Source organism: Choloepus didactylus, chromosome 7, assembly GCF_015220235.1.
Source record: "Choloepus didactylus isolate mChoDid1 chromosome 7, mChoDid1.pri, whole genome shotgun sequence".
Lineage (NCBI taxonomy): Eukaryota > Metazoa > Chordata > Mammalia > Pilosa > Megalonychidae > Choloepus > Choloepus didactylus.
This window is the reverse complement of record NC_051313.1, coordinates 8,456,129-8,479,342: the sequence shown is the minus strand read 5'-3', so window position 1 is coordinate 8,479,342 and position 23,214 is coordinate 8,456,129. Positions and strand designations below refer to the sequence as shown.

The 23,214-nt window shown below is 46.5% G+C and overlaps 1 protein-coding gene across 1 annotated transcript in view; it reads left to right on the top strand.

Annotated features, from left to right (window-relative positions):
* Positions 1-23,214, top strand: part of HECA (hdc homolog, cell cycle regulator) — a 52,778-nt gene that overhangs the window by 15,871 nt on the left and 13,693 nt on the right. The window contains exon 2 of the mRNA XM_037842662.1: positions 22,120-23,160. Coding sequence (XP_037698590.1) covers positions 22,120-23,160 — 1,041 coding nt within the window. The remainder of the gene's footprint in view (positions 1-22,119; positions 23,161-23,214) is intronic.

Sequence of the window (23,214 nt, the reverse complement as noted above, 5' to 3'; positions counted from 1 at the left end):
GCTGAGAGAGGACAAATATCCCAAGTGCAATTAAGAGTGACATTTTTGAGGAACTGCAGCCTAGAGAGGAACGTCCTGGGAGAAAGCCATTTTGAAACCAGAACTTTGGAACAGACGCCAGCCACCTGCCTTCCCAGCTAATAGAGGTTTTCCAGACACCATTGGCCATCCTCCATTGAAGGTACCGTATTGCTGATGTGTTACCTTGGATACTTTATGGCCTTAAGACTGTAACTGTCTAACCAAATAAACCCCCTTTTATAAAAGCCAATCCATCTCTGGTGTTTTGCATTCTGGCAGCATTAGCAAACTAAAACAGTCAGGATGGAAATAATCAGGTAGGTGAAGCAGAAGTCTGCAGCTTTCCTTTAGTTTGAGTGTGAGGCTGATTAGGTTTGTGGGTTTTAGTTAAGTAAGCAAAGAGTGGGTCTAGGAGAATAGATTGAATACATAGAGACAATGTAAAAAACCTAAGTTAAATATAGACCAAGAGCTATTTTATTTTATTTTATTTTGGTATGTGAGGCATCTCTGTTTATTTGGATAGAGTGGTTTGCCTGTGCAGAAGCCTTGTGTTTATATCTAGGCATAAAAACAGGTTCAACTGAACATAATAGCTGTGTACTCAATTTGCTAGCCACTTGGGAGCATCTTCCTACGCTAAAATAACATGCTGGAGGTTAAACTAAGTCACAGGTTAAGGCAGGCATGCTTAAGTGATCTTATTGTAGCCCCTGTGCTAATTATAACAAATTGGTGAAATATTTTTTTAACTATTGGCTTTCCTTATGGGTAGGGTTTAGTGCCTATTTTTATTGTTAATAGGGAAAAGTTCCCAAAAATACTTGAGAAATTTTCTATTAAAATCTTTGTAGTTTTTATTTAAAGAAGTACTCCCCAGGTAATCAAGAAATGTATCTTCAGCCCCTGGTGAATTGAGGTTCCGCATGGGGCCCCAGAGGGCTGCAGTTAGCCACAGAACTGGGCTCTGGGGCGCACAAGTGCACCCTGCACTGTCCTCTCTGATGCCCACGCTGCAGCCATGGTGAGGGGTCAGGGCCCAAGCAGAGGCTTGGCATGTGGGACTGGTGGGAACTCGGGGAAAGGCCAGGCAGGGCCCCACCTTGGAGCACCTTGTATACACACCGAGGACCAGGGGCTTTAGTCTGTGGGTTTCTAGAGTTAGAACGTGTGACGTTATCATAGTGCAGCTTTCCGAAGGCTGATTAGAAGGTGGTATTCAAACTTTTTGGCTTGTGTATCCTCTAAAAGCATTTGAAAAATCAGAGTCCTGCTTACACATTAAGTTGTCATATACCATATTTTAAAAGATTTAAGGGGAAGCACAAAGGATTATTTCCAGTTTATTATAAACATTGTTATTTGCTTGTATTCAAACAGAATCCAAGTATTTTAGTGGCTTTTGATAACCACTGCTATCTATTTTAAAGATAAAAGAATAGTCAGAAATTTCATATTTTTTTCTTTATTTCTATTCCATTCTTAGCCAGAATTTGATCCTAAGACAGTATATTGCGCTTCTTAAAAGACTTGTATTGGTCATTCTATCATATCTTTCTGAAACCAAAAAAATATTTAAACTTAAATTTATATTAAAAAGCACTTCTGGAATGGCAAAAAAAGGACTTCTGGAAATCTGCGACTTCATAAAAGCAAAGAGAATACTGATAAAAGTTATGAAAATCAACTTTTTGAAGATTAGTCAGAGGCTTGCAATAATCCTCTGAACATTTATTCAAGAAAAAATGGCTAAATCTCTGAACCTCAGAAAGAACAGCAAGCTTTGTGGTGATTTAACTTGTCCTATTCCCACCCCGACTGTCCAGCTCCATGGCACCTGTGAAACCAGCAGCCTAGCCATCACCAGAAGAATCTGAATGGGTTTGAACTCCGCAGACAGCCTTGGAGAATTGTTACCATTTGCCTATCTGGAGGTGCCCTGGAAAAATCCCTTCATAGGGCTTCTACGTATTTGAACTTAGAGACCCCTCAGTGAGAAAAGCCCAATCTCTAAGTCAGTGACAGTTGCATAACATGGCAGCTGACGGAGGCAGCAGTACCAGTTGGTACAAACAAGAGGTGGGCCAAAAAACATGCAAAATATTGAAACACATGGAGAAACAGGAAAGTATGGCCCATACAGAGAGGAAAGAAAAAAAGTTAATAGAAAATGTCCCCAAGGAAGTACAGATGTCGGACTTACAAGGCAGACTTTAAATCAGCTATTATAAATATGTTCAGAGAACCAAAAGAAATATTCTTTCTAAAGAAGTGAAGGAAAGTATGACAACAATTTCTCACCAAATGGAGACTATCAGTAAAGACTTAGCATTTGTAAAAAAAGAACCAAATAGAAATTTTGAAGTTGAAAAGTAGAATAACTGCAATGAAGAATTCACTAGAGAGGCTTAACAGATTTGAGCTGGCCAAAGAAAGAATCACTGAGAGTGAAGATAGGTCAGTTGAGATTATCCAGTTTGAGGAACAAAAAAGAAAAAAGAGTGAAGAAAAATGAACATGGTTTCAGAGACCTGTGGAATAGCATCAAGTGTACCAGTCTAGGCATAGTGGGAGTCCCAAAAGGACAGGAGAGAGAGAAAGGGACAGAAAGAATATTGGAAGAAGTAATGGTGGAAAACATACCCAAATTGATGAAAGACATGAGTCTACAGCTCTGCAAAGCTCAGTGAACTCCATGTAGGAGAAACTCAAAGAGATCCATACCTTGACAAGTCATAGTCAAACATAGGCAAAGTAAGAGAAAACTTACTCATAATGTACAAGGCATCCTTAATAAGAGTAAAAGCTAACTTCTTATCAGAAACCCTAGGGACCAGAAGGTAGTCAGATAGCATATTAAAAATGCTGAAAGAAAAAAACTGTCAGCCAAGATGTCTGTATCAAGCAAAACTGCCTGTTCTAGTTTGCTAATGCTGCCAGAATGCAAAACACCAGAGATGGATTGGCTTTTATAAAAAGTGGTTTATTTGGTTACACTGTTACAGTCTTAAGGCCATAAAGTGTCCAAGGTAAACACATCAGCAATCGGGTACCTTCTCTGGAGGATGGCCAATGGTGTCTGGAAAATCTCTGTTGGCTGGGAAGGCAGGTGGCTGGCGTCTGCTCCAAAATTCTGGTTTCAAAATGGCTTTTTCCCAGGATGTTCCTCTCTAGGCTGCTGTTCCTCAAAAATGTCACTCTTAGTTGCTCTTGGGGTGTTTGTCCTCTCTGAGTTTCTCTGGAGCAAGAGTCTGCTTTCAACAGCGGTCTTCAAACTGTCTCTCATCTGCAGCTACTCTCTCAGCTTCCGTGCATTCTTTGAAGTGTCCCTCTTGGCTGTAGCTCCTCTTCAGAATGTCACTCTCAGCTGCACTGAGTTTCTTCTGTTTGTCAGCTCATTTATATGGTTCCAGTGATTTAACTTAGACCTACCCTGAATGGGTGGGATAACACCTCCATGGAAATTATCCAATCAGAGTCATCACCCACAGTTGGGTGGGGCGCATCTCCATGGAAACAAAGAATTACAATCTAATCAACACTGATATGTTTGCCCAGACAAGATTACATCGAAGATAATGGTGTTTTGGGGGACATAATGCATTCAAACTGGCGTACTGCCCTTCAGGAATGGAAAAATTCAGTCATTTCTATATAAACAACAACCAAGAATTAGTCAATAGCAGACAGGTCCTACAAGAAATATACAAGGAATCTTTCAGGTTGCAAAGAAGGTACACGAGACAGTAACTTGAATCCACAAAAAGAAATCATTAGTGGTAAAAGTAACTATATAAGTAAATATTTAGAAATTGTGTAAGTGTGTTTTGTTGGTAATTCTTTATGATTTAAAAGACAACTGTATAAAGCCCACTTGATGAGCTTATAATGCATAAAGATGTAATTTATACAACAATAATGGCATAAAGGAGGGTGGAGAAGGACAGAGCCATATTGTAGCAAACTTTTTTATGTAGTATTGAAGGTAAGTGGTTATTAATCCAAACTAGATTGATTTAAATTAAGATGTTCATTGAAATCCCCAGGGCAACCCCCATGAAAATAATTAAAAAAAAAAATTCAGTAAAAGAAATAAAGTAATTAACATGATACACTATAAAATATCTGTTTAACATAAAAGAAGGCAGTAATGGAGGAATAGAGCAATAAAAAAAGACCTAAGACATATAGAGAACAAAAAGCATACCTTATTAGTAACTATGTTAAACATAAATGGATTAAACTTTTTCATAGGCAAATATTTGCAGGATGGGTTAAAAAACATGATCCAACACACTTCAGGTCAGAGACACAGATACGTTGAATGTGAAAGAGTGAAAAAAGTAACCAAAAAAGAGATGGTGTGGCGCTACGAATACCAAACAAAATAAGACTTTAAGACAAAAATTGGTACTAGAGCAAAGAAGGGCATTTTATAATGATAAAAGGGCCAACGCATCAGGAAGATACGCAATTATAAACATATATGTGTACCTAACAATAGAGTCCCCAAAATACATGTTGCAAAAATTGAGAGAACTGAAGGGAGTAAAGACAATTTAACAGTAATAGTTGGAGACTTTTTAATCCTCACTTTTAAAACAGTTAGAACAAATAGGCACTTGATCTGGAAGGAAATAGAAGACTTGAGCAACACTACAGACCAACTAGACCTAACGGATACCTGTAGAACATGTGTCCAGCAAGAGCAGAATGCAAATTCTTCTTAGTGCCTATGGGACATTGTCTGGGATAGACAGTATTTAGGCCATAAAACAAGCATCAGCACATGTAAAAGGATTAAAATTATACAAAGTGATGCTCTCTGGTTTCGTTGCCATAGGGGCAAGTTTAGGATTGTTTGGATTCCAGCCAGCATCAGTGCTTAGACTTGTCTCTACAAGCTAGCTAGCAAAGAAGTATCTGGGGCAACTGGACGCCTGTGAGCCAGCCTTGGCTCAATCTCATCCAAGTGCTGGGTTTCATAGAAAAGACACATGAACCACAGAGCAATCTGTCTTTGGGCATACTTCATACAACACTCATGAAAACGTGGAACTGCTGAGATCAGCGAAATCTGTAAGTTTTTGCGGCCAGGGGACCCGCGCCCCACCCTGCCAGGCTCAGTCCCGGGGGAGGAGGGGCTGTCAGCTCCGGGAAGGAGAAGGGAGAACTGCAGTGGCTGCTCTGATCGGAAACTCATTCTACTGATTCAAACTCCAACCATAGATAGACTGAGACCAGACACCAGAGACTCTGAGAGCAGCCAGCCCAGCAGAGAGGAGACAGGCATAGAAAAAAAACAACACGAAAAACTCCAAAATAAAAGCAGAGGATTTTTGGAGTTCTGGTGAACACAGAAAGGGGAAGGGCGGAGCTCAGGCCTTGAGGCGCATATGCAAATCCCGAAGCAAAGCTGATCTCTCTGCCCTGTGGACCTCTCCTTAATGGCCCTGGTAGCTTTGTCTATTAGCATTTCAATAACCCATTAGATCTCTGAGGAGGGCCGTTTTTTTTTGTTTTTTTTTTGTTTTTTTTTTTATTTTTTTTTATTTTTTTTAAATCCTTTTTTCTTTTTCTAAAACAATTACTCTAAGAAGCCCAATACAGAAAGCTTCAAAGAATTGCAATTTGGGCACGTCAAGTCAAGAGCAGAACTAAGAGAGCTCTGAGACAAAAGGCAATAATCCAGTGGCTGAGAAAATTCACTAAACAACACAACTTCCCAAGAAAAGGGGGGTGTCCGCTCACAGCCACCATCCTGGTAGACAGGAAACACTCCTGCCCATCGCCAGCCCCATAGCCCAGAGCTGCCCCAGACAACCGAGTGTGACGGAAGTGCTTCAAATAACAGGCACACACCACAAAACTGGGCGTGGACATTAGCCTTCCCTCCAACCTCAGCTGAATGTCCCAGAGCTGGGAAGGTGGAGCAGTGTGAATTAACAAAGCCCCATTCAGCCATCATTTGAGCAGACTGGGAGCCTCCCTACACAGCCCAGCAGCCCAGGACTGCCCTGGGGGGACGGCACTCACCTGTGACATAGCACAGTCATCCCTCAACAGAGGACCCGGGGTGCACAGCCTGGAAGAGGGGCCCACTTGCAAGTCTCAGGAGCCATACGCCAATACCAAAGACTTGTGGGTCAGTGGCAGAGACAAACTGTGGCAGGACTGAACTGAAGGATTAGACTATTGCAGCAGCTTTAAAACTCTAGGATCATCAGGGAGATTTGATTGTTAGGGCCACCCCCCCTCCCCGACTGCCCAGAAACACGCCCCACATACAGGGCAGGCAACACCAACTACACACGCAAGCTTGGTACACCAATTGGGCCCCACAAGACTCACTCCCCCACTCACCAAAAAGGCTAAGCAGGGGAGAACTGGCTTGTGGAGAACAGGTGGCTCGTGGACGCCACCTGCTGGTTAGTTAGAGAAAGTGTACTCCACGAAGCTGTAGATCTGATAAATTAGAGATAAGGACTTCAATAGGTCTACAAACCCTAAAAGAACCCTATCAAGTTCAGCAAATGCCACGAGGCCAAAAACAACAGAAAATTATAAAGCATATGAAAAAACCAGACGATATGGATAACCCAAGCCCAAGCACCCAAATCAAAAGACCAGAAGAGACACAGCCCCTAGAGCAGCTACTCAAAGAACTAAAGATGAACAATGAGACCATAGTACGGGATATGAAGGAAATCAAGAAGACCCTAGAAGAGCATAAAGAAGACATTGCAAGACTAAATAAAAAAATGGATGATCTTATGGAAATTAAAGAAACTGTTGACCAAATTAAAAAGATTCTGGACACTCATAGTACAAGACTAGAGGAAGTTGAACAACGAATCAGTGACCTGGAAGATGACAAAATGGAAAATGAAAGCATAAAAGAAAGAATGGGGAAAAAAATTGAAAAACTCGAAATGGACCTCAGGGATATGATAGATAATATGAAACGTCCGAATATAAGACTCATTGGTGTCCCGGAAGGGGAAGGAAAGGGTAAAGGTCTAGGAAGAGTATTCAAGGAAATTGTTGGGGAAAACTTCCCAAATCTTCTAAACAACATAAATACACAAATCATAAATGCTCAGTGAACTCCAAATAGAATAAATCCAAAACAACCCACTCCGAGACATATACTGATCACACTGTCAAACATAGAAGAGAAGGAGCAAGTTCTGAAAGCAGCAAGAGAAAAGCAATTCACCACATACAAAGGAAACAGCATAAGACTAAGTAGTGACTACTCAGCAGCCACCATGGAGGCAAGAAGGCAGTGGCACGATATATTTAAAATTCTGAGTGAGAGGAATTTCCAGCCAAGAATACTTTATCCAGCAAAGCTCTCCTTCAAATTTGAGGGAGAGCTTAAATTTTTCACAGACCAAGAAATGCTGAGAGAATTTGCTAACAAGAGACCTGCCCTACTGGAGATACTAAAAGGAGCCCTACAGACAGAGAAACAAAGACAGGACAGAGAGACTTGGAGAAAGGTTCAGTATTAAAGAGATTCTGTATGGGTACAATAAAGGATATTAATAGAGAGAGGGAAAAATATGGCAAACATAAACCAAAGGATAAGATGGCCGATTCAAGAAATGCCTTCACGGTTTTAACGTTGAATGTAAATGGATTAAACTCCCCAATTAAAAGATATAGATTCGCAGAATGGATCAAAAAAAATGAACCATCAATATGTTGCATACAAGAGACTCATCTTAGACACAGGGACACAAAGAAACTGAAAGTGAAAGGATGGAAAAAAATATTTCATGCAAGCTACAGCCAAAAGAAAGCAGGTGTAGCAATATTAATCTCAGATAAAATAGACTTCAAATGCAGGGATGTTTTGAGAGACAAAGAAGGCCACTACATACTAATAAAAGGGGCAATTCAGCAAGAAGAAATAACAATCGTAAATGTCTATGCACCCAATCAAGGTGCCACAAAATACATGAGAGAAACACTGGCAAAACTAAAGGAAGCAATTGATGTTTCCACAATAATTGTGGGAGACTTCAACACATCACTCTCTCCTATAGATAGATCAACCAGACAGAAGACCAATAAGGAAATTGAAAACCTAAACAATCTGATAAATGAATTAGATTTAACAGACATATACAGGACATTACATCCCAAATCACCAGGATACACATACTTTTCTAGTGCTCACGGAACTTTCTCCAGAATAGATCATATGCTGGGACATAAAACAAGCCTCAATAAATTTAAAAAGATTGAAATTATTCAAAGCACATTCTCTGACCACAATGGAATACAATTAGAAGTCAATAACCATCAGAGACTTAGAAAATTCACAAATACCTGGAGGTTAAACAACACACTCCTAAACAATCAGTGGGTTAAAGAAGAAATAGCAAGAGAAATTGCTAAATATATAGAGACGAATGAAAATGAGAACACAACATACCAAAACCTATGGGATGCAGCAAAAGCAGTGCTAAGGGGGAAATTTATAGCACTAAACGCATATATTAAAAAGGAAGAAAGAGCCAAAATCAAAGAACTAATGGATCAACTGAAGAAGCTAGAAAATGAACAGCAAACCAATCCTAAACCAAGTACAAGAAAAGAATAACAAGGATTAAAGCAGAAATAAATGACATAGAGAACAAAAAAAACAATAGAGAGGATAAATATCACCAAAAGTTGGTTCTTTGAGAAGATCAACAAGATTGACAAGCCCCTAGCTAGACTGACAAAATCAAAAAGAGAGAAGACCCATATAAACAAAATAATGAATGAAAAAGGTGACATAACTGCAGATCCTGAAGAAATTAAAAAAATTATAAGAGGATATTATGAACAACTGTATGGCAACAAACTGGATAATGTAGAAGAAATGGACAATTTCCTGGAAACATATGAACAACCTAGACTGACCAGAGAAGAAATAGAAGACCTCAACCAACCCATCACAAGCAAAGAGATCCAATCAGTCATCAAAAATCTTCCCACAAATAAATGCCCAGGGCCAGATGGCTTCACAGGGGAATTCTACCAAACTTTCCAGAAAGAACTGACACCAATCTTACTCAAACTCTTTCAAAACATTGAAAAAAATGGAACACTACCTAACTCATTTTATGAAGCTAACATCAATCTAATACCAAAACCAGGCAAAGATGCTACAAAAAAGGAAAACTACCGGCCAATCTCCCTAATGAATATAGATGCAAAAATCCTCAACAAAATACTTGCAAATCGAATCCAAAGACACATTAAAAAAATCATACACCATGACCAAGTGGGGTTCATTCCAGGCATGCAAGGATGGTTCAACATAAGAAAAACAATCAATGTATTACAACACATTAAAAACTCGAAAGGGAAAAATCAATTGATCATCTCAATAGATGCTGAAAAAGCATTTGACAAAATCCAACATCCCTTTTTGATAAAAACACTTCAAAAGGTAGGAATTGAAGGAAACTTTCTCAACATGATAAAGAGCATATATGAAAAACCCACAGCCAGCATAGTACTCAATGGTGAGAGACTGAAAGCCTTCCCTCTAAGATCAGGAACAAGACAAGGATGCCCGCTGTCACCACTGTTATTCAACATTGTGCTGGAAGTGCTAGCCAGGGCAATCCGGCAAGACAAAGAAATAAAAGGCATCCAAATTGGAAAAGAAGAAGTAAAACTGTCATTGTTTGCAGATGATATGATCTTATATCTAGAAAACCCTGAGAAATCGACGATACAGCTACTAGAGCTAATAAACAAATTTAGCAAAGTAGCGGGATACAAGATTAATGCACATAAGTCAGTAATGTTTCTATATGCTAGAAATGAAGAAACTGAAGAGACACTCAAGAAAAAGATACCATTTTCAATAGCAACTAAAAAAATCAAGTACCTAGGAATAAACTTAACCAAAGATGTAAAAGACCTATACAAAGAAAACTACATAACTCTACTAAAAGAAATAGAAGGGGACCTTAAAAGATGGAAAAATATTCCATGTTCATGGATAGGAAGGCTAAATGTCATTAAGATGTCAATTCTACCCAAACTCATCTACAGATTCAATGCAATCCCAATCAAAATTCCAACAACCTACTTTGCAGACTTGGAAAAGCTAGTTATCAAATTTATTTGGAAAGGGAAGATGCCTCGAATTGCTAAAGACACTCTAAAAAAGAAAAACGAAGTGGGAGGACTTACACTCCCTGACTTTGAAGCTTATTATAAAGCCACAGTTGCCAAAACAGCATGGTACTGGCACAAAGATAGACATATAGATCAATGGAATCGAATTGAGAATTCAGAGATAGACCCTCAGATCTATGGCCGACTGATCTTTGATAAGGCCCCCAAAGTCACTGAACTGAGCCATAACGGTCTTTTCAACAAATGGGGCTGGGAGAGTTGGATATCCATATCCAAAAGAATGAAAGAGGACCCCTACCTCACCCCCTACACAAAAATTAACTCAAAATGGACCAAAGATCTCAATATAAAAGAAAGTACCATAAAACTCCTAGAAGATAATGTAGGAAAACATCTTCAAGACCTTGTATTAGGAGGCCACTTCCTAGACTTTACACCCAAAGCACAAGCAACAAAAGAGAAAATAGATAAATGGGAACTCCTCAAGCTTAGAAGTTTCTGCACCTCAAAGGAATTTCTCAAAAAGGTAAAGAGGCAGCCAACTCAATGGGAAAAAATTTTTGGAAACCATTTATCTGACAAAAGACTGATATCTTGCATATACAAAGAAATCCTACAACTCAATGACAATAGTACAGACAGCCCAATTATAAAATGGGCAAAAGATATGAAAAGACAGTTCTCTGAAGAGGAAATACAAATGGCCAAGAAACACATGAAAAAATGTTCAGCTTCACTAGCTATTAGAGAGATGCAAATTAAGACCACAATGAGATACCATCTAACACCGGTTAGAATGGCTGCCATTAAACAAACAGGAAACTACAAATGCTGGAGGGGATGTGGAGAAATTGGAACTCTTATTCATTGTTGGTGGGACTGTATAATGGTTCAGCCACTCTGGAAGTCAGTCTGGCAGTTCCTTAGAAAACTAGATATAGAGCTACCATTCGATCCAGCGATTGCACTTCTCGGTATATACCCGGAAGATCGGAAAGCAGTGACACGAACAGACATCTGCACGGCAATGTTCATAGCAGCATTATTCACAATTGCCAAGAGATGGAAACAACCCAAATGTCCTTCAACAGATGAGTGGATAAATAAAATGTGGTATATACACACGATGGAATACTACGCGGCAGTAAGAAGGAACGATCTGGTGAAACATATGACAACATGGATGAACCTTGAAGACATAATGCTGAGCGAAATAAGCCAGGCACAAAAAGACAAATATTATATGCTACCACTAATGTGAACTTTGAAAAATGTAAAACAAATGGTTTATAATGTAGAATGTAGGGGAACTAGCAGTAGAGAGCAATTAAGGAAGGGGGAACAATAATCCAAGAAGAACAGATAAGCTATTTAACGTTCTGGGGATGCCCAGAAATGACTATGGTCTGTTAATTTCTGATGGATGTAGTAGGAACAAGTTCACTGAAATGTTGCTATATTATGTAACTTTCTTGGAGTAAAGTAGGAACATGTTGGAAGTAAAGCAGTTATCTTAGGTTAGTTGTCTTTTTCTTACTGCCTTGTTATGGTCTCTTTGAAATGTTCTTTTATTGTATGTTTGTTTTCTTTTTAACTTTTTTTTTCATACAGTTGATTTAAAAAAGAAGGGAAAGTTAAAAAAAAAAAAAAAAGAAAAAAGACAAACAAGGAAAAAAAAAAAAAGATGTAGTGCCCCCTTGAGGAGCCTATGGAGAATGCAGGGGTATTCGCCTACCCCACCTCCACGGTTGCTAACATGACCACAGACATAGGGGACTGGTGGTTTGACGGGTTGAGCCCTCTACCATAAGTTTTACCCTTGGGAAGACGGTTGCTGCAAAGGAGAGGCTAGGCCTCCCTGTATTTGTGCCTAAGAGTCTCCTCCTGAATGCCTCTTTGTTGCTCAGATGTGGCCCTCGCTCTCTGGCTAAGCCAACTTGAAAGGTGAAATCACTGCCCTCCCCCCTACGTGGGATCAGACACCCAGGGAAGTGAATCTCCCTGGCAACGTGGAATATGATTCCCGGGGAGGAATGTAGACCCGGCATCGTGGGATGGAGAACATCTTCTTGACCAAAAGGGGGATGTGAAAGGAAATGAAATAAGCTTCATTGGCAGAGAGATTCCAAAACGAGCCGAGAAGTCACTCTGGTGGGCACTCTTACGCACACTTTAGACAACCTTTTTTAGGTTCTAAAGAATTGGGGTAGCTGGTGGTGGATACCTGAAACTATTAAACTACAACCCAGAACCCATGAATCTCGAAGACAGTTGTATAAAAATGTAGCTTATGAGGGGTGACAGTGGGATTGGGAATGCCATAAGGACCAAACTCCACTTTGTCTAGTTTATGGATGGATGTGTAGAAAAGTAGGGGAAGGAAACAAACAGACAAAGGTACCCAGTGTTCTTTTTTACTTCAATTGCTCTTTTTCACTCTAATTATTATTCTTGTTATTTTTGTGTGTGTGCTAATGAAGGTGTCAGGGATTGATTTAGGTGATGAATGTACAACTATGTAATGGTACGGTAAACAATCGAAAGTACAATTTGTTTTGTATGACTGCGTGGTATGTGAATATATCTCAATAAAATGATGATTAAAAAAAAAAAATTATACAAAGTATGCTCTCCGGCCACAGTAGAATTAAATTAGGAAACAATAACAAAAAGAAATACCAGTAATTCACAAGTTGTGGAAGTTAAACAGTATACTTCAGTGTCACCCATGGATCAAAGAAGAATCAGAAAAGAAATTAGAAAATATCGTCAGTTGAATGAAAACAAAAACAGGGCATACTGGAACTTATAGGAAGCAACTAAAGCAGTGCTTAGTTGAAGATTCATAACTGGAAATGCTTGTCTTAAAATAATGTTAACTTTTTTCTATGAGCATAAGACTCTTAAGATATTTTTTCTGGATGATGGTCATTATAGTGCTTACAAGTACACAAATCAAAATGGCATGTGTTAGAAATTTTGACAAATAACTACAAAACCTAAGTAAGGTTTAATTGGAACTGGATTTCTTATTGAGATTGGTGGGTCTTTTCTTTTTAACTGTCAGTTTGTGTGTTCATGGTTATTATGTGTTCACAGACGTAGCGGATGGCAGTGGAAGAGATTTGTTATGGCAAATGCCCAGCCCTTTGGCTTCTGAGCTCCGAGCTGGGCGCCTCTGGCTCCTGCCTCACTCACACCTTTCACGGCCTTCTTCCGTGTGCCGGGGCCTGCCCTGGTGCCACGGCACGGCGTCCTCCTCCGTGTGCTGGGACCTGCCCTCGCATCGCTACACAGTATCCTCCTCTGTGTGCCAGGGCCTGCCTTGGCACCGTGGCACGGTGTCCTCCTCCGTGTGCCGGGACCTGCCCTCGCATCGCGACACAGTATACTCCTCTGTGTGCCAGGGCCTGCCTTGGCACCGTGGCACGGTGTCCTCCTCCATGTGCCGGGACCTGCCCTTGCATCGTGACACAGTATCCTCCTCTGTGTTGCCCTGGCGCCGTGGCACGGTGTCCTTCTCCGTGTGCCGGGGCCTGCCCTCGCTTCGCGACACTGTATCCTCCTCCATGTGCCGGGGCCTGCCCTGGCATCGTGGCACAGTGTCCTCCTCCGTGTGCCGGGACCTGCCCTTGCATCATGACATCGTATCCTCCTCCGTGTGCTGGGGCCTGCCCTGGTGCCGTGGCACGGCGTTGTCGTCCATGTGCCGGGGCCTGCTGTCGCATCGCGGCATGGTGTTCTTCTCTGTGTGCCAGTGGCTGCCCTGGCATTGTGGCACAGGGTGCCCGTGGAACCCCCAGGGATGTTGGCCCGCTCATCCCACAGGGCTCTAGGGCGGGTCCAGTGGATTGCCAACACCGCACCCAGGTTCTGGCTCTCCCTCCTTCCCAGCCCTTCCTTCCACTCCCTGGCGTCATTTCCCGAAGGAAACAGGCGGTGCAGACACTCTTCGCAGGCTCTGTGTTCTGGAAGGCAGTCGGCTTCAGAATCGTTCTTCTCACGTCACAGGTAAACAATTAGGAGAAATTGTTTTTAATGATCAGCTCATGACCCGTGTAGGCTCTCCCGGTTTGTTGACAGCAAAGAATTGGAAACCACTGGACTCTCTAGGATTTGGTACCAGTGTTAAAGTTCGTCACTCGGTCAAAATAGGCTTTTCTTTACAAACCGTGAAGAGTTTTATGTCCCAGGGCATTTATTGCTCCAAGTAAAATGGACCAAGAAAAAAGTGGGAGCGAGGGGAGGTGGAAAAAAGAATCAGCCTGACACCTTCTCAGACAGGTAAGTTTTAAGCAAGAGTGTGCTTGGAAGTTGAGCATCTGTAATCTAATTTTGTTGAAAATATGTACGCTGTGGTCGCCTTGGGAAAGTCCTCATGTACCCCCAAATTATGCCTTCGCAACTTGAAGACACTGTGTCCATGGAGGGTCTGAGAAGTGAGTGGGAGTCAGGGACACGCAGTGATGAAGAGAGCATGGCAGGGTGCAGGGTGGGGGTGGGGGTCAGGTGAGAGCCCATCCCGGCTGGTACCCCCGGGGCTGGGTGGCCAGTCTGACGGGAGGGCAAGGGGGAGGCAGGGAATCAGAGGGCATGGATTTGGGGAGCAGGCAATGCGTTTGTTTTGGGCACCTTGAGTTTGGGGGTGGGGTGCCCAGCAGGCACTGGCAATGTCATCCTGGAGCTGTGGAGGGACCCCACTTAGGAAGGAGCAGAGCCGTCACGCGGGGCTTGGGGTGGACGTGCACAGGGAAGAGTGGAGCCAGGTGTGCGTCTGGTTTTCTTTTAAGAGAATATTCCACTTTTCTGAAATACACATTTAAAAAAGCTTAAATGAAACCTAGGCAGTCATTGTAAAGTCACAGCCATATTTGGGCCTTTTAAAGACTGTTTAGGAAGAATAATGATAGCCATGTTTGTAGCACTGTAGCAGTCTCTCTACTTCTCCTAAGAGGGAAACTTGATTTCTCAGTGTGGCATATCATCCTTAAAACACTGGGATATGAATCACAATCATAAACTACAGGTTAGCTCCCAGCACAGGGCAGCGTGGCGGCTGTGGCAGCTCACCTTTCTCGCCTGCCCTCTTGCTTCACAGATGGGGTTAAACCCAAGTTCTATCTCAGAAGATATAAAATGGTCATGCCCTTGCCCCAAATGTGTGACTGTTGGTACTCTTGAAAGTTTGAAGACTCTTTCCTTAAGTAATTGCGTGCAACAGACCTACTAGGGAAAGGATGTGTTTAGAGACCAGAACACTTTGAAGTAGTCTGTGTATGGAGTTTATCTTTACCGGATGAGCTGTATGAGCATTTCGGGAATAGAGCTGTTAGACTTCTCTCAGACGCTGGCATCGCTAGTGACCTGCTGCCAATACCCAGATTGCCCTCATGTGCTCTGTGTAGCAGTGTGTAGGAGAGCCGTGTACTCACCTTGTCACTTGGCGTCCTGTCCGTCCACCAGCACGTGCTGATCGAATCGCACCTCGGATCCGTAATGCTTCCGAGGGACCGTCCTCTGCAGTTTTCATTATCAGTGGTGATGATGGAAGAAATTCCGGGTTGTTAGGTCCTGTATTGGTGCTTCCTGATTTGCGCCTGAGCAGGAAAGGAGAAACTGGAAACACTGATGTCATTGCAGCTGTGCACAGGGTATTATTGATATTTCCTGTTTCCAGATACACGTGCATATTTTTCTGTATTTTCCATCATTCTCTTTTGCTCCACTATTTGGCCAAAAGAAGATGAAGTGTGACATAAACTTGCAAAAGGGGCAAGTCCCCAAAGCTTCCCTGGGTGATTTTAGGAGGAGGATGAGGAGGGTGGCTGGGCCCCTCTTGGCACTAGCAGAGAACACTTTCGTGCTTGTTGGGCAAAATCAATTTGAAAGTTATGGTGACCGGATGTTTGTTTTGATTATGTATACCCCCTCCTTGTACCAAAAACGACTTGCAGTGGCTTTCGAAAGTACATGTAGTTCTGTAAGATAAATAGTAAGTCAGTATGGTAGTAATAGGGAGATAGTGTTAGGAAAAATAATGTGTGTCCTGGGTCATTACAAGAGGCAGGTCACAAATTCTGCTCTGATTCCAAGCAGACAGAGGCTCCCAGGAGCCGTGCTGTGCACCAGGAATCCACCAGAGAAAAGCAAACAGTCGCTGAGCTGCCTTGGAGATGGTGGGAATATGGAGCAATGGCCCAGGAACAGAGCAGTGCGGCCAGGCGCCCTCTCTCTCATGTCGAGGGATGGATTTCACCCTGCCCTGGGGCCACATCCCCAGAGGCCCATAGGGGCAGCCCATGGTGCAGGCGCCTGGGTGGGCTGGGTCGACGCTGGCCCTCAAAGACCTGTGGACGCGCCCTTCCTCACAGCCCTAGGCAGGGACAGTGTGCCACCCAGGAAGTCTCTCCTAAGAACGCTCTCTCGTGGCTTTGGGGAGGCGTTGAGCAGTGATGAGCTGAGGCACTGGCCTGCAGGTGGCCCACACCGCCAGGCAGGCTTGCAGAAGGCCGCAGGCAGTGCTGGACACCTGGGGGAGAGCTGAGGCGCCCGTCTGTCCAGTGGAGGCCCTGGGGCCAGAGGTGGGAGGGGCCGCCCCTGCTGCGGCCTTTAGCTTCCAGGTGCCATGTTGGGGCGCATGGTTCAGCATCCAGGGGTGCCACGCTGTATAACTCAGGTGGAAAGAGGGACTCATGTACAAGATATGATGATGGAGTTTTGATAATGGCCAGGTTTTGAGTATTTGTTCTGGTGAGGAGGACATTGACAAGGATCATTCAAATCAGGCTCTAACGGTTCAGAAGGACGATTCCTAGCAAGGGGAATGCTTTAAAATTGGAATATGTTACTAAATGATGATAGGAAGTCTTTCCTAGAGTCTTTAACCAGTAGGATAGCTTTCCAACTGGGCAGTTCTCTGCAGATACATATACACACACGTATGCTTACTGTGTGCACACGCACACACACACTTTTAATCTGGAGTCCTGTTCCCATCCTGGGACGTGGTGATTCAATTCCAGGAGCTCCTGAGCTGTTCCTTCAGGGTGGGGGCATTGAATACGTGTAGGTGCTGGGGTGCTGGGGAGTCCCAGGGATCCAGCACCCTCAAGGTCTAACTCTCCCAGCAAGAGGAAAGGCACCTGTTACTTTATTTTCCAACACAGGGTGAGCCTATTATATGCAGACTGAATCATGGAAATTTTAACCAAGCCCTTAATAAAAGCTTCACATTCCCTGCAAGATTTTAAGGAATACATTTCCCAATTTATGCATCAAGTTGTCTCATATTTTCAAAGCTGGCCACTGATGGAGGTGTAAAAACATTTTGTAACTCAGTGCCACTACCCTTCTTATGCACATAAATACCTATTTACCATTAGCAATGTTATGTGAAACCCACTATTGTTTATAGATCTTCGTCAAGAATTTTGGTGACATTTGTGTTATTATTTTAACTCTTACTGTTATAGTTTGAAGTCTTTATTATTTCTTTGAAAATGTCATCCATGTATGCTAATACTAGTGCTGAAAAACATCCTGGAAATCAGTAACTTTGGAAGAAAAATTAGGTGTGACAGAATGTACTTTGATGTGCCATTCTGTTGATTTATCAGCTAAAACTCTGAGAAATATTCACGCTCCTGCTGATGGGATTGAAAAGCACCCGCGGCACAGTGTGCCTGGGCTGCTATGACAGATGCTGCACCATGGGTCGGCTTAAACAGCAGGACTTTCCTGGCTCCCCGATTTGAAGGCCGAGTCCAGTTGCAGGGTCTCCACAGGCCCGGCTCTCTCCCCACAGCCTCTCGCATCCGTGGATGGCTGCTCTCTGCCTTGGTCATGTGCTTGGCCTCCCAGGTGATTTTCTCTGTTACGGTTTCTGGCTTCTCTTTATAAGGCCTCCAGTGATGTAGTTTCAGGCCACACCTGAACAGGATCTTAGAAGGTCCTGGTCACAAACACGTCCACACCTTCACTGATATATCCTCAAGGGGTCCCACAGACGAACGGAATGTGGGCTAAAATTAAGAACATGCCTGCCCTCTGACCCCAAAAGACAAGTTCCTCCCATGCACATTACTGTCACCCCATCCCAGTATCCCCAAAGCCTTCAGGCATTTCAGTAACAGCTCTTAGTCCAAAGTCTCTGAAAACCAGCTGTGGGCGTGGTCAGTCCTTGGGGTCCTCTCTGTCTGTGGACCTGTGAAACCTGGAAACAAGTTACTGCTTACAAAATACAATGAAGGGTAGGCCAGGGTGGACATTCCTACTGCAGAAGAGAGATTTTGGAAGGAAAGTAGGGGCCACAGGTCCCAAGCAAGTCCAAAACCCCGCAGGGCACAGTCCACTAGATCCCAGGGTCTAAGAGCCACCACGGCCCCGTGCTCTGTCCTCCAGGCCGGATGGAGCAGCAGTGCCACCCCTTCCCGTGCCTGCCGTGGCTACCCTCTCCCCGAATGCTGGGTCGCAGGTCGACCGCCTTAGGGTATTGGGGTGGTAGCTGCGCTCCCTGAACATCGAGCACCAGGGCAGAGAGCCTGCCCCTCCCCAGCGCCAGCAAGACCCCCGCCCCGTCCAGAGGCACAGCGGAAGCCCCCACCAGGCCCGAGGAGATCCCCCCGAGCCAGGCCTCCTCCATGGCTCTGCCCTTGGGGTCGCTCATCTATCCTGTCTCCGTCCCTTTTGGTCCAGGCAGGCAGTGCTTCTGCTACCACCAGTTCTCAGAACCCTTGTTGGTTCTGCATGCGGGCCAAGGAGGTCTGCACTGTTGGCCCTTCCTGGGGAGCCGCGTTCCCTGTCCTGCTGACCCGGGGGTGGCTCCGCTCCACGCGTCGGACCGGCTCTTGGGCGTTACCCTGGGAGCTGAGCTCAGGTCCTGTCTCCGCTCCCTGGCTGCAGACTTCTGGTCCCGTGGAGCCTTCCTTCACCCTCTGTCACTCACGGCAGCTATGGGGGTTCCTTTGGAAGGTGCCCCCGAGTAAAGCGCCCCAGCTGCTCTGTCCTGCCACCGAGGCCAGACAGGAGGGCTTAGGCTGAGAGCTGCTGACCTGGCTCTGAGGCAGGAGGCCTGAAGGGCACCTGTCCTTCCACTCTTTACCACTAGTCAGTATTTAGTCGGTTATCTGTTGCCACTGCTTTGTTGTGGGAAAGAAATATATTCCTTGCACGTAATAAGCTTAAAATCCACCTGGGAAGTCAGGATTGACGGAAGAAAAAGTTGAAGGAGCAGGCAAGGCTGACAGTGGCCCATGGGGGTGTAAGTGGCAGGGAGGGCCATGGTGGGAGAGGTGGGGGGGCCGGGGTGGCTGGGGTGGCTGGGGTGGAAGATCACGGGGCGCTCCCCACTGTGGAGTGAGGGTGAGCCTGGCACTGGCGTTTGGACAAGGGGTGGCCGCTTCCTGCTCGTAGCCTCACTGTGGCACCTTCAGAGTTCTTTGTTTTTCCATCCGGTGACGTAGAGACGTGGCCTTGAGGCATATGGCTCAGTGGTGTTTACTGAGGGCCGGTGCGCCCAGGCTGCTCTTAGCGAGCCTCAAAGCAGCTGCTTTGAGGCAGATTCCATGATTTCCCCATTTTACAGGCAAGTAAACCGAGGCATGGGGAGGAAGGGACTTGCCAAAGGTCTCAGAACGCCTAAGAGATTCAGCCGCTGGCCCCAGGCCTGTCCCTGGCTCTGCTTGGGCCTCTCCCGGAGCTGCAGGGCAGCCGCTGGCACTTTGGGGAGTGAGTTCCCAGGTGAGGGTGACCTGTCCAGGGCTCCTTCTGTTTGCATTGGCTCAGTGGGTGCAGGCGAGGCTGGAGGACACTGCGAACTGTGGGAGGAGGTGAGGAGGTGAGGTGAGGCCGGGCGCTGCCCCGCACAGGGGCCTGGAGGAGTCGAGAGTCCAGAAGAGCCCAGAAGAGTCTAGAAGAGCTCAGAAGGCCTGGTTGGGAGAGGCCGAGCCCCACTCTGCTGCCTGCCTGGGGCCTATGGTCACGGCAGCCGGCTCCTCTGATGGGCTCCATCCTCCAGCCCTCCGTGCACACGGGGAACCAGGCCTCAGGACACAGCTCGACAGACCCCCATAGGACTGCAGAGCCCTGGGTGTGTGAGGATGAGGTTTTGCGCTCGAGCCCTGAACAAGCAGAAAACCCTCAGCCTCCCTGCCCCCAGAACGCCCTACCTGCCCCCAAAGTTTGCGGCCATTTAAATGGGAGGACGTTTGGGATCTCAGATGAGAAGCCTCAGTGGTCACACTTGGCTTCCGGGCTCCTGCTGGCGAGGGGGGCTCATGGCCGGCTTGTGAGTGACCTCTGTCTGCTGATCCTGTCAGTGGGACAGGACCGTGAGTGCGGGGGGCGAGGTCCATGGGATGTCAGAGCACTTTGCATCTAAAGTTGCAGTAGGGCAATCATGAGGCAGCCAGAAGAGGGGACATTGAGTGGGACTTTACAGTTTGCAAAGTGCACCCCCATTTGAGGGGGCAGGGCAGGTGTTTTATCCTGGTTCCACAGCCGAGGAATTGGCCCGAAACCCTCTCATTCTCCCAGCGCGGTTCAGGGCACTGGGGGGCAAGGTTGGTTGGGAGGGAGCTGAGTGTGAACCAGGCCTCGAAGGAAATGACGTGCATGTACTGGAGTGAGGGGCTGGGACGTGCGGGAGCCCCTGTCCAGGCCCAGTGCACGGCTGATCACACATCTTCAGCTTTTGAAAAGTTATAAATGGGATTTTTCCACCCCTTTTGGCCTACCTTTCTTTAATGTGAAAATACTTTTTAAGAAAGATCATCAAATCCACCCCAGCATGGCAAAGATACGGTCAAGTGCTGCTCACAGCTCCCAGGAGCCTGGGCTCATGGCGCTTGCTGAGACGTCCATCGGGGTTGTGGCTCTGCAGGCAGGACAGAGCCCCTGGGCTGGGCTGAGTTGACTAGTCAGCATTTTCAGAAACTGATGTGGTCGCAGCCCAGGTGACGGCTGCTTCTCCCATGGTCTCTGTCAAGGGCCATGGCGCTGCCTGTCCCTTCCGCTCCACTCATCCGGCGTCTGACATCTTTGTCTGTAAGTCCTGGGCTCAGGTACTTGGTTATTGCTGGGAGGTTGCAGGGACCCAGTGTGGCTCCAGCGGCCTTAAGTCATGGTCACGTCAGAAGAGATGGGTGCTCCCTTGTCTGGGAACCTGGCTGGCTGTAGGGGCCCCTGTGGGGCTCGTGTTTAAGACGGGGTCCTGCTCCCTGTCCTGGCAGCTCTGGAGGAACTTGTTTGGGGAGCTAGTGTTTTCCTTCATGACGTGGCAGTGCCATTCTGTGTCGGGGAGCAGTTAGTCTGCCAAGACACCCTACCGTGGGGGGTCCTGCCCCAGCTGCAGAGTCCTGCCTATGCAATGGGGTTTTGTCCCTGCAGTGAGGTGTCCTGGTGTGTGTGGGGCGGGGTCCTGCCCAGCTGTAGAGTCCTGCAGCTCTGCTGTGGGGGAAGAGAGCTAGAGGTGAGGCAGCTCTGCTCGCCAGCTTCCTGGACTCTTTGGGGTTACCTAAGCCCTGGGACCTGGGGCTTTGAGGGCCCTTTTGCAGATTCCACCTTTTGTTCAGTATCTTCATCCTATGTTTTCCTAGTTGTGGGGGGGCAGGGGATACTCATTTTGAAAGGGATGGGGAACTGCCTGTCATTCTGTACATGGATTAGGAAAACCTGACTCTGCACGGTCGCAAGTACTGACCCACAGTTGGTTGCATTGTGAAGGATTTGGATGTTTTGAAGCTCCCTGGTGTGTTTTTGGCGGATGACAGATACCAGCACCACGCCAGGAGACAATGACGACGGTTCTCTGGCCGCGTCTATGGAGTGTGTCCGGTGGTGAAAAGCTCGGCACCAGGAGGATGGTGCCTGTGTCGTGGTGGGCTTGTGCGGGCCCCTGGCCGGGACCGTGTTCCTCCGCTGAACCTCTCTCTCCTGTTGTTCCCGCAGAAGCCCCCTGTGCCACGCCCCTGATCTGCAGCCTGGGGCGGCCAGTTGACCTGGAGAAGGACGACTCGCAGAAGGTGGTGTGCAACAGCGACCACTGCCCCTGCAGCCCCTGGATGCACCTGCAGTGCTTCTACGAGTGGGAGACCAGCATCCTGGCCCAGGTGAACTGCATCGGCCGTGCGCGCAGCTGGAACGAGAAGCAGTGCCGCCAGAACATGTGGACCAAGAAGGGCTACGACCTGGCCTTTCGCTTCTGCTCCTGCCGCTGCGGGCAGGGCCACCTGAAGAAGGACACGGACTGGTACCAGGTGAAGCGGATGCAGGACGAGAGGAAGAAGAAGGCTGGGGTGGAGAAGAGTGCCGGCAGGGCCCCAGGGGAGCCCGGCGAGGAGGCAAAGAAGTGCCGGCCACCAAGCAAGCCCCCGCGAGGCCTGGGCCACGACCTGCCCCGGCGGCTCTCCACGGACCGGCAGGGCTCCCAGGACAAGGCGCTTGGCGGGGCACCCTATGGCCCCCGCTCGCCCGGGGGCTCCCCTGGCCAGTCGCCGCCCACCGGCTACTCCATCCTGTCCCCCGCCCACTTCAGCGGCCCCCGCGCCTCCCGGTACCTGGGGGAGTTCCTGAAGAATGCCGTCCACCTGGAGCCCCACAAGAAGGCCCTGGTCGGGGGCCACATGTTCCGGGGCGCCCACCTCGAGTGTGGCGCGGCTGGGCTGGGGGGCCACAGGCCGGGGCCCTTTGACGCCCCCGTGCAGTTCCTGCGGCGGCTGGACCTGTCCGAGCTGCTGGCCCACATCCCCCGGCACAAGCTGAACGCCTTCCACGTGCGGATGGAGGACGATGCCCAGGCGGGCCAGGGCGAGGACCTGCGCAAGTTCATCCTCGCCGCCCTCAGCGCCAGCCGCAGGAACGTGGTCAACTGTGCGCTGTGCCGCCGCGCGCTGCCTGTGTTCGAGCAGTTCCCGCTGGTGGACGGGACGCTGTTCCTGAGCCCCTCGAGGCACGACGAGATCGAATACGATGTTCCTTGTCACCTCCAAGGTATAGGCGTCCGTCTGCCTTGCCTGCTTCCCATCCCCTGGAAACCGAAAGGCA